This window comes from Hemicordylus capensis, chromosome 1, assembly GCF_027244095.1.
Source record: "Hemicordylus capensis ecotype Gifberg chromosome 1, rHemCap1.1.pri, whole genome shotgun sequence".
NCBI classification, from domain to species: domain Eukaryota; kingdom Metazoa; phylum Chordata; class Lepidosauria; order Squamata; family Cordylidae; genus Hemicordylus; species Hemicordylus capensis.
This window is the reverse complement of record NC_069657.1, coordinates 231,001,258-231,015,601: the sequence shown is the minus strand read 5'-3', so window position 1 is coordinate 231,015,601 and position 14,344 is coordinate 231,001,258. Positions and strand designations below refer to the sequence as shown.

General features: G+C 45.9%; 1 protein-coding gene across 15 annotated transcripts in view; it reads right to left on the bottom strand.

The window, feature by feature from the left end:
* LOC128340074 (transient receptor potential cation channel subfamily M member 8-like) overlaps positions 1–14,344 on the bottom strand; it is a 149,754-nt gene that overhangs the window by 87,542 nt on the left and 47,868 nt on the right. For 13 of the 15 annotated variants that reach the window (XR_008313445.1, XR_008313444.1, XR_008313443.1 and 10 more), the window contains one exon: positions 7,320–7,517. Coding sequence is in view for 10 of the 15 variants with exons in the window: in XM_053284778.1 (XP_053140753.1) it covers positions 7,320–7,517 (198 nt within the window). In the remaining 5 variants the exon portion in view is untranslated. Of the gene's footprint in view, positions 1–6,442; positions 6,606–7,319; positions 7,518–14,344 lie in introns of those variants that run through there. The other 2 variants (XR_008313446.1, XR_008313447.1) reach the window with 2 other exon arrangements.

Sequence of the window (14,344 nt, the reverse complement as noted above, 5' to 3'; positions counted from 1 at the left end):
GTCCCATGGTCTGTCACTCACCAGACTGACTACGCACACAGAGAGCACGATGGCAGAGAACCTGGGGGGAGTCAGGTGAGAAGAGAAGCCACTGTCACTTTGCGCTACCACCAGCTGCTGCACTACTTTTGACATTATTTAAACCACATGGATATTTGGCTGGAAAAGGGTACTTTTTAATGTGTATATTACATAGTACACTCTGGGTATGATTTCAAGATCTCATACAAAGACCAGAATGATTGCTTCATTTTTTCCAAAGCCCAGTAAAATAATGAACACAGAGCTAGCAATGATTGCATCAAAACTGCAATATTTGTTGAAGTCTGTTATTCAAAGTCAATTTGTCTAATAATAATGTTTCCAGCCACTTCCTCCTAGATCTTAATTTCCATTAGTCCATGAGCCAGACCTACACATTTTGGCTATCAGTACTGATGGAGAAATTCTGGGAATTCTGGGTTCATTTAATGAACAGAGGCCATCACCATCCATCAGGTTCAAGCTTTTATTGATCACAATATGCCAGGTGTCTCTCTTCCAAGAGCAAACACTCAGGCTTTTGGCACTAGTCTTTTATACTATTTACAGACTATAAGATGAGAACAGGGCCTATCAGAGGCCAAAGTTTCATGGTATACACCAATCATACTTGTACAAGCAGAATAAAGCTTAGCCATTTTTAGACAAGGTGAACCAATTACAAGGCAGAAAACAGCAATAATACACCAATCAGCTTTAGCTGTGCTTATCCCTAGTCAGGCAGGGCAAGGTATGGTCAACAGGTGCTTATCTCTAGTCAGGTGGGGCAGAGTATTGTTTCTAGGAAAAGGGGCCCTATAACAGCAGAGTGAAGAAACTTGTGACCTTTAGGACTTAAGTAGGTGACACAACAAGGTGAAAGGGGATAGTGGAATTTCCCTTCATCAATACCATCTCCCACCTGTGCCAAAATGCGGTATGAGATGCGCTGGAGCCAGAAGCAGCACCGGAGGTCCCCTCTCTCCGGACCCCACCAGTGGGCAGTCAGGGCCATGAAAGCACCGTGCATCCCACTCACACTGTTCCACAGATCAGTGGTGAAATGCACACTGGAGCCAGCTGTTACTGCATGCAGCATGGCTGACACGAGCTCCCTGCACTGCCTGTACAGAGAGGGGACCATGTTCTGGCTGAACATGGTCTTTAAGGGGATGGTGTAGTCGGGAGCTAGCAGCTGGAGTATCCAGTGGAAGCCAGAGTTCTCAACCACCTGAAAAGGCTGGTCATCAGTGGCCATCATCTCTCCTATGATGCAGGTGAAGAGACATGAGTCCACTTGACCAGGTCGTTTCTTGACTGGCAGCATGCCCTGCTTAACGGAAGCTCTCGCAATGCCCTTGTCAGTGCTAGTCACAGACACACGAGGCACATTAGTGCTGCCAATTAAAATAAACATTGATTAAATAAATAAAAAGGCTGATGTGGAAAAAATAGTTGTGGGGATGTGGAAGGGGTTGAGGGGGAAGGGAATGGAAGGGGAGAGAGGTGCTGCTGGACTCTGGAGCAGGTGGTGTGCTAAGCACAGCAAGAAAAGGGTTAACAAAGAAAAGATTCTGCTCCAGAAAACAAGGAACACCCCCCCCCCACCAAATGATAACAATTGGCAGTGGCTGCTGAACTGATTATAAACTCAGCCAACAGGTTTAAAAGCAGAAGCCAGCCACAGAAGCCAAAACAGTGTGGGGTGGGTCGTGCCTGTGAGGTTACTGAAATGGTTCAAAGAGAGGCCTCTGGCCAAAGGGCCTAGACCCCTGGCCCAGGGGGGAGAGAGAGACACTCACTCACACACTCGGTTGGGGGGAACCAGCAGCAGAGAACAAACACACACAGAGCCAATCAGGTTTAAAGCGGGGGGGGGATGGGGAAAACAGGCAGAAGGGAATAGGAGATTGGAATAGGAGATTGAGAGCCCACACCTCCCCCCCACCAGCCAATAGGGTGCCAGTTCTCAAGGATTGGCACAGTGCAGAGCCTACCAGAGAGGCCAATCAGGGAAGCTAGAGCTCCGCCAATGAAATCAAGCAACACAAGTCACACAAAATGGAAGACAACATTTAAAATGGCCTCTAGAACCTTCAAACCACCTTGAACCAAACCTGGCTCAATCAGTTCGAACTCGGACTGGCATTGCCAATGCAATGCTCTGTTTGGTCTGAATTAAAACCTGTTTGCACATCCCTAGCTGGGGGAGGGGAGGAATGTTTTAGAGTGACAGATCAAGCTGGCAGTTTGCAATGCGTCAGATGGTCTGAGTCTTGTCTTCCAATTACAGTGCTTCTGAGGCGGGACAAAGATAGTTTATCAGATTACTCAGATTACCAGTTTTACTTATCCACACTATATGAAAAATTCATTTAAAATCTATTGGTGGACCAGTACCCTTAAAACCACACGTACTGAATAATATGGCCATGTATTACCACCATGCGAAATTTCACATCTTAATCCTAGTATTTCAATGCAATTTTTTTACTAGATTAGGACAGGATCAAGGGCAGTCTAGCTATATGAAACTTGACAGTGTCCTTTTGAAGATGTGAATGTGAATTTCACTCTGGAATTATAACATATGCCAAAAGTGGGATACCACTCCTTTCATATGAAGGCAAGAAGCAATTTCCTCCAAATAAGGCATGCTTGATGTTCAGGGTGGGGGGCTTCAATTTCTGAACTTCTTGTAACTTTTTGCCATGAAACAAAGCAGTTATGCAGTTAGCAGTTATGGCACTTTTAAAACATTTTAAACCCTTAAAATATTCTTTAAAAATCAATGGGTGGACCATTTTCCTTAAAAATTCAAATACTTTGTGCTATAATTTTGTAGTAATGCCATGAGCCTGAGTAGGACAACCTGTGGTTGTCTGGGGCAGTGGTTGACCTGTGGTTGTCTGGGGCAGTCCTCCCAACCCAGCAATTCCAAACCTGGATAGACCAGACTCACTATAGAAGTTAAAAGTGAGGTAGGATGAAAATGGAGGCTGTTATAGCTTTTGCTTGGGTTGTCCACCAGTACTTTTTAATCTGTTCCCAGGAAGCCATGTTAACCATAGAGTAAGTGGGGCCAGGCAGAGGAGAGCTGTTGCTGTACTGCCTCTCCACAGTGTATTGTGGAATAGCTGGAGGCCCCAGCTCCTGATTTTAGCTCTGGTTGGACTACCTGTGTGGCGTTAGTGTGGGTGCACCTGCAGAGCCAAAAGGAGGCTCTACTTGTCTAGGAGCAGGAAGGTAAGATCTTGTCTTCCCTCCAGCCCACTAGGGGTGTGTGCAAACCAAAAATTGTGGTTCGGCATGAATTAAAATAGAATTCGAGCTGAACCACATGCTGCCAAACCAGTTCAATCTAACCAACTGGCCAGTCAATTTCACCAAACTGGTTCGGCAGTTCAGGTGGCTAATACTTGTAAAGGGGAATCTGGTAGCAATTCTCCTTTACAAGTAAAAGAGTATGCATCCTGCTGAAAATGCTAAGGGGCAGTTGGACGGGGGTGGCAAGAGAGGTAGTAAGGTTCTTACCTGGCCAGCACAGCTGCTGCGCCCCCCCCCCAACACAGTAGGGGTGTGCAAACAGGTTCGAATCTGAACCGGTTAGATATAGAACACTTCAGTTTGAAGGTTTGGGGTTGAACCAAACCACCCCCAGTTCAGCTCAACCCCGGACTGAAACACGCACCCCCAGTTCGGGGGTTCGTCAATCCTTTTCATAATCCCCCCTTTTTTATATTACCCTCTCCAGAGGGAGCTTCTCTGAAGTGGTGGTGGGTCTGTAGAGGTTTCCTCTCCCCTTGCAGACCTTCCTTTTTGTAAAAATTGCCTGGTTTGGGCATCTTTGGCCCTTTCTGGGCCTATTCCCTGGCGTGGTTGCCATTTTGGAGGCTGATGCACCTGCGCAGTGGGATTCTGCATGGCCAGGTCCCAGGCCATGTGGGGTCCCACTGCGCAGGAGCAGTAACCTCCAAAATCGCCATCACATCAGGAAATTGGCCTGGAAAGGGCCGAAGACATGATTTTTACAAAAAAGAAGTCTGGCAGGGGGAGGAGGGACCTCTGCAGACCCCCCACCACCTGGGAGGGCAGCAAACTGGGAGGGCAGTTCGATGGGCAGCAAAACCAAACTGGCCCAGTCCAGTTTGGGTCCAGTTCGAATTTGAACCAAACCGGTCCAGGTGTTTTTGTGCACACCCCTATGGCACAGCCCCATGTATGAGTGATGCCTTGTTTACAAAGTCACCCTAACGGCAGTGGCATGGTTCTGGTCTCTGTGCATTCACACTAGTGGGGAGAGCAACAGTGCCAGCAGCCTCACTGGCCAGGTAAGAACGTTTCTACTTCTCTCACCCCCCGCACCCAACCATCCGTTCACTGCTGAACTAGTTCACCTGAACAAGGCTTGGTTTGGTTCGATTGTGGACTGAAGTATGGCTCACGATTGAGCCACTGAACTGACCCGGTTCGAGGTGAACAGTGAACAATTTTTGCACACCCCTACAGCCCACCAGCCCACCCCCATCTGGTCATGAGAACAACCTCATGAGAAATTTGAGAACTTTCTGCCCAGTAATTTGAGAGGTGTTTTTTTAAAAAAAACACACAATTGTTTTAATAAAAGGTAAGAGATAAAGGTTTAACATTGATCCCTTATCTGTCCTAAATTGGAGATTCCAACTGAAAATCTGATGTGATCTGACTATCAGAGAACTTTAAAGGGCCCTAATTCCAATTCTGACAATTTTCATGTCGGATTGGATCATGTTGGATTGGATCTGACATTTTTTCTGGTGCAGAAAAAGCATTAGGATGGAAAGTTGATTCAGTTGCCAAACCTTCAGAGGCACCAAGCCATTCACAAGGAGAAAAACAGACCCTAACCCTAACCCTTGTCCCATACTCTCAGATTTCTCCCACCAGCTGCTCCATTCAGAAGTCTACACAGTTCCCATATTAGAACCATCAGGCAAGCTAGGAGAAGGCAATGGCTTATAGCATAGGGTCATACTGTATGTTGATTACATTTTCAGGTCAAACATCCAGACTACCATTGTTCATTGAAGTTAATGGCCCAGTAAATGGAGTAGCTGTAGGGGTGTGCAAAATCACACAGCAAGCTGTGCACCCAAGAGAGATGTGGGCTTGCTGGCTCTGTGGGACTCACCATCACATGGACACTCCTGCAGATGACAAGGGAAACTCTGTGCATCCTAAACACTGTATAGGAGCAACTGTGACCCACCTCCCATTGGGAATGATGGGAGTTCATCACAGCAGCGATGATATTTAAGATGCACTGAGTTTTCCCCACCATCAATAGGAGTGTCCACATGATGGTGAGTGCTGTGGGGTCAGCAAGCCCATCTCTCTCTTGAGTGCATGGCTGGCTATAGCCAGTGTTTGTGGGGGCTATTAGCCAGTGTGTGGGGAATACCCCCAAACACTGAAATAATTCTTAATCCTGGGATTATATTTTAACAAATCAGTTTTACTGCCCTGGGACCCTCCATCTATGAGGTCCAGGGCAATTGCCTTCCCCCCCGACCCATTAAAAAAGGACCTGGGTGTAGCTCCTACTCCTATATAGTGTAGCATCACTTTGTTCCTTTTTCTGCTAAGACCGATAATGCTATAGATCAACACAGAACTGCCTAAAAGTGAGCATGTATTCCAACTTCCTAAAACATTTACTGCAAATGCATTTAAAATGCAAAATGCAGGGCATAGCCTCTATGGATAACACACTGATGGATCCATAGCCTCTGTGGATGACACACCTTCCTGCCTTTCCCCACAATGTTACCAATGCCAGGAATACAACAAAATTGGAAATGGGAACCAATGAGGTTAAAGTAAATATTTTTGATGGGTATGTATTGAATGCCTAGAAAATAATCATGAAAGAACAAAATGTAACAGGGCTTTTAAAAATCCATAGTAACAAAACATGGTAAGTACAAAATGTAAGAGCATCATTAGCAGCACTGAGAAACATTTCTGACAAACTATTGCTGCCCTCTAGATGATTACACTGATCAGGTAATGGACCAAAAGAGAGACATCCTGATGAAGCACTGGGTCATTAAGTGAGAAAGCCATTTCCCCCACACTAAATGATAACTTAATTGGGAGTTCATGCCATTCTAAAAACAGAATATTGAAATGTTCCATGCCCTCAGTTTTTCCTACCACTTTCAAGAGAACAAACATCTTGAGATGAAACAAATGCAGGCACCCACGAATCCTTTGGGCAGCTTGCCAATGGAGATGCCTCTCCTGAGAGTTAGGGAACCATCCAGAAGGGGGTGGGATGGGATGTGGGGGGCTGCAAGTATAATTGCTGGATATAGGCGGGAGGCACCTTCCATGAGTTCTGCCCAATTTTCAGTGACACCCCCCCCCCCCACACACACACCTCATCTCACTTTCTGGAGAGATCTTGGACTCTCTGAAGAGGCTCTTTGGGGCACAGGAGACTGCTGCAGAAGGAAAGATCAGGAAAGCCTCCATGTGCTAGCTTCCTTCCCTCTGCGAGTGGAATAAAGCTCGAATATGTGAACAAGCTTCACGTGCTTTACCTACATGTCAAGGTAAGGGACACTTTAGTGTATGTGGTGAAAGCTATAAACATATAAATTATATCAGTTCTAGAGTATAATTATTCTAGAATTTGTTCCATGGCAGTTTATATCTACAGTGATGTTCTAAACAGGAAACATGAATCTTCCAGAAACAAAGGGAATAACCAAACCACAACAGTCCAAAGTGACCAGTAAACTGCCATATTGACTCCTTGCCTCCATGTCCATATAAGAAACACTACCCTTGATGACTTGAATTTCCTTTGCAGACCAGCACTTTCGCTTTAACAGAGCATACAAGCAATCCATCCATGAGCAGTTTCAGGCAAGGATCTATTTCCCAGAAGTATCAGGTTTGAAAGTTCTGCCCAGTATAGTTTAATACAATCAATCCTTTGGGGAAATGCATATTTTTCAAAATGCTAACTGTTCAAGTTTAATAACGATGAAGTGTTGAGTGCTAAAATGTGAGTGTTCTGAAACAACCACATAGAGAGGTCTCTCCCCAAACCCATTTTCATTTGCTTGAGGCATGGTTCTGACAAAAGCCTTTCTAGTTGTACACCTAAACCCCTAATAAACTCTCCCTAGCAGAAACTCTAGCAATCATCACATTGCAGCAAGGGTGATACAAGGCACAAACAATAAAAGCTTATTTGCCCTCTAAGACTTATGTGCAGGGCTTATGTGGGCTTAAAGTAACACACTCACCCATCTGATCCAACTCTCAGTCTCTTCTTCTGTGAGTCTAGAAAGAGTGCGAGGCAAGTATCGGAGCAGTCTCTCTTTGACAGATGAAGAAGTAACTGTACCTTCCGCCTCCACTAAGCTTGCAACCACATCTGCAATCTGACCAGAACCTTCCACCACCACACAGGGAATTTTACTCTTAACGGCAGTGTTAATAGCCTAGGAATTAGGAGAGAAACAATTGGAATGGAAGGAAAGTTCATAAAAGGAAACCATCATTTCAATCTAAAGAATCCTTCTTTTTGGAGTGGTTTGAATGTTGGACTAGGACTGGGAAGATCCAGGTTTGAATTACCACTCAGCTACAAAGTTAACTGGCTGACCTACTCCCACCCAGCCTACCTCAAAGGGATAAAATGGGAAGAGAACCATGTATGCCACTCTGAGCTACTTGGATAAAGGGAGTGAAAATGTAACATGGGACTTCTATAAGTCCAATTATGTTACCAGAAAGCTGCTTCTTCCAGCAACCATGATACTTTTGAAAGAGATATAATTCCTGATAACTGGAGTGATACACAGTAACTTATCACTCCTGACATCTAAATGACTCTGGGTCAATCCCCATGTTGATTGATTCTAGCATGGGCAGCACATACTAGCATGGGCAGCACAGCAACAGCAGCTTCAAACCCGCTTACTGCTCTAGGAAATATCTCTTCATTGAGGCATTTCTCTATTCAACTTTTTGTATTACAACTATAGTCACTGGACAAATATCTACCTGTAAACACATTATAGGTCACAGACAAGGAGTATTTTAGTGAAGGGTAACTTCAGTGCTAAATGTCTGTTAAACTGTGCACAGTAAAAGATAAGTGGCTGGGACTGGGATTGGGAGAGAGAGGAAGGCAGGCTGCACTGCAGTGTGCCCAGAGCAGGGCCTGTGCCAGTGTGGGGCTTGGAACAATTGCCCTGGCCCTGGCGATCAGTTTTCCCACTATGTGTAGGTTTGCTCTTGGAAGGTTTTTGTATACTTTTCCAATAGCAGAAGAAAGAGAGTTTTCCCCGGGATCTCCACCCAAGCCCAGGGGATGGGGGGTCAAGCAATGTTGATAAGCTGGTGGTAGGGGCAGCCTTTAGGACCTACAAAAAAATTACAGGAAAGTTTAAGGAGAAGCCTTGTTTGGAAAGTTCAGAGGGGGAGATGATTCAGCATTTTTTCTTTCACTTGTGTGGGCTTGCTCTGCAAAAAGGGCTTTAATGCTAACTGGGCCCAGAGGTACCTTTTTAATGTGGTGATTCTCTTTATTTAGCAGGGGAAGAGTAACTGGCCCTATTTACCCCCAGCACAGTACCTCCCCTAACTGTTGCTGATGTCTATCTTATGTTTCTTTTTAGACTGTGAGCCCTTTGGGGACAGGGATCCATCTTATTTATATATTATTTCTCTATGTAAACTGCTTTGGAAACATTTGTTGAAAAACAGTATATAAATATTTGTTGTTGTTGTTGTTTATCCGCTGATGTGAGAGAAAACAGCAGCATGATAGCTAGATGAACAGAAGTTGCCTGCACACCATAGGACTGTAGAGGTGCACCCAGGTATTGCATTGAGGGGCATGCCAGCCATTTCTGATGCCCACAGGCAGGTAGCAGCTCATTCCAGCTCATGCTTAATTTCCACACTGCTGCTCCTAACTCTCACTTTTTTTTCCACTCTGCCATTTTCAGGAATGTTTAGAATGTACAACTTTTAAATTATTTCTTGGATTGAAGGGCCAATTGTCGGTGGGGGGGGGGAGTCAGAAAGAGATGTTCACCATCTGAATACCCCTAACTGTAACCATAATTAAGCAGCTATAAATTGCCATCTTGAAAATTTCCTAGTCACAGAAAGTTCACAATCAATTGGTCATGGACATACTGGGGTCAGTAGTAGAGTGAATAAAAAACTGTAGCTGAATCCAAATAAGGCAGAGATACTGTTAATTGGTATTTCAGTTGATGGGAGAGGGTTTCAGTCTTTTCTATATGGTATCACACTCCTCTTAAAGGACCAGGTTTATCAATGGAAGCCCAAATGATTTCTGTGACTACCATAGACCATACCATCTGTATGAGTTTATTTTACCTGACAATATATGTTATTTTTGGTGCACTAATACAACAGTGAGGACATGAACAGAAGCAGTCCTACCTGGGCTTGCACAGCCCTGGGTACGGCTGCTCATATCGAGTGCCAGGATCAGTCCCAATCCTGGTGCTGCCCTGCCAGGTAGCCCAAGTTTTCTACCTGGGTTTTTACTGATGTGTTCCCTTGTACCTCAGTCCCTAGTTGTGTGGCTGGGCAGCTAGAGTGCCCAGTGGCAGGGAAATCCCCCAGTGCGTGCACTCCTCACACAGTGTGTTGTGGAATTTGGGAGGCTGCAGCTTGCCTTCTTCTGCTCCCTCGCTACTTGGTGATTGCTCATGCCCTGGCCATGTGGCATGAGAACAACAGAGATCATATGTTTTGCCCTGCCTTCCCCTCCTCCTCCCCAGCCCTGCCCAAAACAGTCATGGGGATGACTGTAGTGTGTTTAATAATAGTGTCCTAAGAACTGGAAATCCCAAAACTGTACAGTTAAGCATATATTAGTACTGAGATAGCTGGCGCTAAATAAATGGGGTGAACAATGACTTATGGATGATGCTCCCCAAAGCATAATACAGATGCAGCAAATCTGTAAAGAAGTGCAGTGCAATTTCTATTTTGAGAACAATACATCTGAATGGAAATAAGTCATCAACACCAACATTTAACTACTTTAGAGACAGAATGCCATTACAGAATCCATTACATTTTAGATGACTGCCTTCTTGGTTCTTTTGCCTCCGTCCCCCTGCAAGAAGCACAAGGTGCAGGTGAAGCCTATTGGCTGCCCTGCTTGTGTGGGGCCAGAGCCCAACAGCTGGCAACATCTTTGGCTTCAGTCTGCTCATCGGAAGCAAAGAGAGCAGACGTGGAGGCCAGAGCTCAACTGGCTGAGTGGGCAGGCTGTGCGAACTTGCGGCCTTGTCTTCGTAGGCGCATGGCGGTGAGGACGTGTTCCCACCCTGCGGGGTGGTGGCGGCAACTGCAGTGCGGTGGGGATGGAGAAAATGGGGGGGTTGCCATGACGCCTCCCATGGTTTGGCAAAGGGCTTGCAGCCCAGGGGAGGGCTGGGCTCAATGGGCAGCCTCCTCGGGGAGCACGGATGGCATAGCGGGCCTCTTCATGCGGCAGTTTGCTTCCCAGCCACGGTTCCCCATGGGTGGGGCTGAGGGGGAGAGTGGGCATGGGGTGTGTGCTCAGTCAATGGTAACAAAAGCTTCCCACATGATTCTCCTATACAAAAGTTACCATAGTTCAGCTCATTAATTCCGTTTTCTTGAACTTTCACTACTGACCCAATTCTTGCCTTTTAGGCCAAAATGTGTTTACATAAAAAGGTATTAGCGGGGAATTTCTGAATAATTTTGAACTTAATTGGGGAAAACTCTTTATAATCGTTGCAACATGATAAAATAGCCTAATAACATCAACCTCCATCCAGCTAAGTTTAGTTGTGACTCATACTGCAATTCTATGCACACTTTAAGAGGAAGCCCCATTTAACTTGGTGAGCTTATTCTCACTGAGCATACATGGCTGGGTGTCAGTCTCCCACCCACCCCTGAAAACAGTGGGAACCAAATCAATTGTAACTAACAACCCATTCTTACATATTCACTGTATTCTACATATTCACTCTAGTCCGTGTGTGTTTCTAATAGTCTTAGTCATACTGACATTAGAAGGATGGGAGCCAGCCTCATTTGGGATTGTCTGTCTCTGGCCAAAACATTAGGATCACTAACCTCCCATTCAAAATCAGTACGAATTACTTATACGGGACTTAGGTGTGCCTGTCACTCGGTTGCACCCATTATCTGATGCACAGGTAGACACAGAATGCAAAGGGAAAGCAGGCCAAACCTTATAAGGACTGTGATCTATATTTATTTTATTGTAATTTTTATTTATTTGTTTGTTTCATTTTTATACTGCCTTATCCAAAGGCTCTGGGTGGTGTAAAACAACAAAAGAACAAGAAACTAACAAACAATCATTTGAAGCATTGGCTTAGGACAATATAAACACACTGTTAAATCATTTTAAAACAGATGGAAATGTTGGGGAGCAGTTTGGGAGCCTTGGAGGGCCAGACCAAACAAATTTTAAGTTTTTAGCTGGCCCTGAAGTAGCTGGCATGCATTGCCACCTTGCCTAAGCAGGGTATCCCCTGGTTTGCATTTACACATGAGGCTGCAGGTCAGGCAGTTATGGAAAAGATTTTACAATCCTTGCCTCAAAGTTTTGTGCCTCTGGATTACAGGCCTTGCAGCATTGGGGCACACTTGGGGTAGCAAGCATGATTGGTCCCCTTAGCTGAGCAGGGTCTGCCCTGGTTGCATATGGGTGAGAGACTACATGATGTTCCCCTTCGGGGATGGAGCTGCTCTGGAAGGAACATACCGGTTCCAAGTTCCCTCCCAGGCATCCCCAAGATAGGAGAAAGAAAGACTCCCACTGCAACTGTGGGGAAGCTGCTGCCAGTCTGTGTGGGCAATACTGAACTTGATAGTCCAATACTGAACTTGATAGTCCAATACTCAGTAAATGGCAGCTTCCTATGTTCCTATAAGGAATTCAGCTTATTGAGAGGACAAAAATCTGCGAGCTGGGGACCAAAGTGCAATGGTTTTTCAGCAAACAAAAGGTATTCTTTGGCCTGTGAAGGAGGGGCAAGTTCTACAGAGCCTGGCTGTCATGTCTGCAGAGATAACTCGGAGTCTTCAGAATGCAAGGCGAAGGATAATGTGTAATAGAATGCAAGGGGAAGGTTAATGAGTGATAGGGACAAGTCGCTTGGCCACTCTAAGGCAAAGCACAGCCAGTCTGCACAGCCAGTCTGTAGTGGGCTGGATGGCCTGTCTCCACAGGAGACAGTGTTCATGCTCAATACTACAACTGGGGTTAGTGTCATCAGAAAGAGGGCAGGATCTTGGTCTGCATCTAGCTGACTGGGGGTTGTATATTACCCCAGTAGTATCCAGCAGAGCTCTAAGGCAGAGCACACATTCCAGTTACAGAGCAGTTGGCAGAGTTCAGTTGTTGCAGCGATTTAAATAAAACACATGGGGATAGTTATAGAATGAAATCCTAAGCATTTAGCGGTAGAGTACACTTGAGATGGGAAAGGTCTAATCTTAATCTAATGAACTACATAAGGAACAGGTAAGGAGACAGAGAGTGATATATGTTTCCATCGGCTCTCTAGGAGGAAAGGAGGGGGTGTGACACACCAGGAAATACCTGAAGAAATATCAGAGGTCATAGAGTAGAGTCAGATAGAATGGTAGGGAGCCCCTCACTCACTATCTCTGCTCTCAATGTCCCTGCAGTATGCTCTGAATTTATGTAGCAGAAACCTGGACCAGGACACTGGATCGGAGGTGGGGGTGGCCTTTTGAGACAGATGAGCCTGGACCCACAACAGCGACGGTGGACTACTTGTGGTGCAGAGGGCCCACGCTTAAACCTAGGCAACTGAAGGGGATGGCCTCATCTCTGGTGCATCCAGCTGGGCAAGGATCTCCTGGGTTTCTGATGCCAGGGGCCCACACCAGGGTCCCTGAGTTTTGGGGAGCTGGGTGCACTGGGGCAGCTTACACCATACAGCTCAGGTGACCTAGTATATGAATGCTATTTTCCACCCGGTGTGGGGACTCCCTAGGCAGTTCGCATAGAACTTGGGATGGTCATAGAGGGTTGCCTTACACCCAGGTTTGACCCGGTTGATATTGCATTCTTTCTTCAAACTGCATCTCACATAGCATGTGGGGAGGCTCACATCCACACAGCGCAGTTCTGTGAATCACGGCTTAGTTTGGTATTAGCCCAGCAATTAATTGGGGGATATATTTAGTATAAGGATCCGAAAAGGGTCCTTCTAATATAGTGGAATAGGGTCTTTCCAATATATTGGAAGCATACAGCCCTGGCTTGGTGTCTTATGAAGGGATGAGAAATAAAAGGCTGGCTTTTTCAAGCTGGCATTGGCCAGCCTTTGATGCATATCAGCTATGGCGGCATTGCACAAGGGGCTTATTAACAGGTTGAACCTGCTCCCTGCATTAGCTTGACCTCGCCCCTTCAAGGGGCTCTGATGCGGCTGCTATTTAAAGCATATGGGGCAGCTGAGTCCAGGCACTTCTGCAATATGCATGTCAAGCTGGGATGTGCACTCCCTGGCTTGGTGCTGGGCATTAAAATCCTTCTGTTCCTTTGGCAGGTGCTGGCAGAGCAGCGGCTCCTGTGCATGCTCTGATCCGTGGCCATGCTGTGGTCTTTGGGGCCTGCAGTCTGGCCAGCTCCTTGCAGATGTGCACCCAACTCAGTTTGGGGAAGCATGCCAGCATGTGCTGGGCAATCGGCAGGATGTGCAATCCTTCTGTTCCTTTTGCAGGTGCTGGCAGAGTGGCAGCTCCTGCATGTATTTTGTTATGCTGCTATTCCATGGTCCTCTGGGCTTAAGCTAGCACCTCACTGTTTGGTACCCAACTACCCAGTTTTTGGCCCATGCTTCAGGACTTCCTGTCATCTAACCCTCCATCAGATATCCTGGTGGTGCACGGGGGAGAATGACTTTTTTACACAGTCAGGGCTGGCCATTACCAATAGGACTCCTTCTGGTCCTGGAATGCCTCCCCAAGCTTTTATTTTATTTATTTATTTATTTATTACATTTATATTCTACTCTTCCTCCAAGGAGCCCAGAGTGGTGTACTACATACTTAGGTTTCTCCTCACAACAACCCTGTGAAGTAGCTTAGGCTGAGAGAGAGAAGTGACTGGCCCAGAGTCACCCAGCAAGTATCATGGCTGCATGGGGATTTGGACTTGGGTCTCCCTGGTCCCAGTCCAGCACTCTAACCACTACACTATGCTGGCTCTTTGATTTGATCCAATATGATCCAA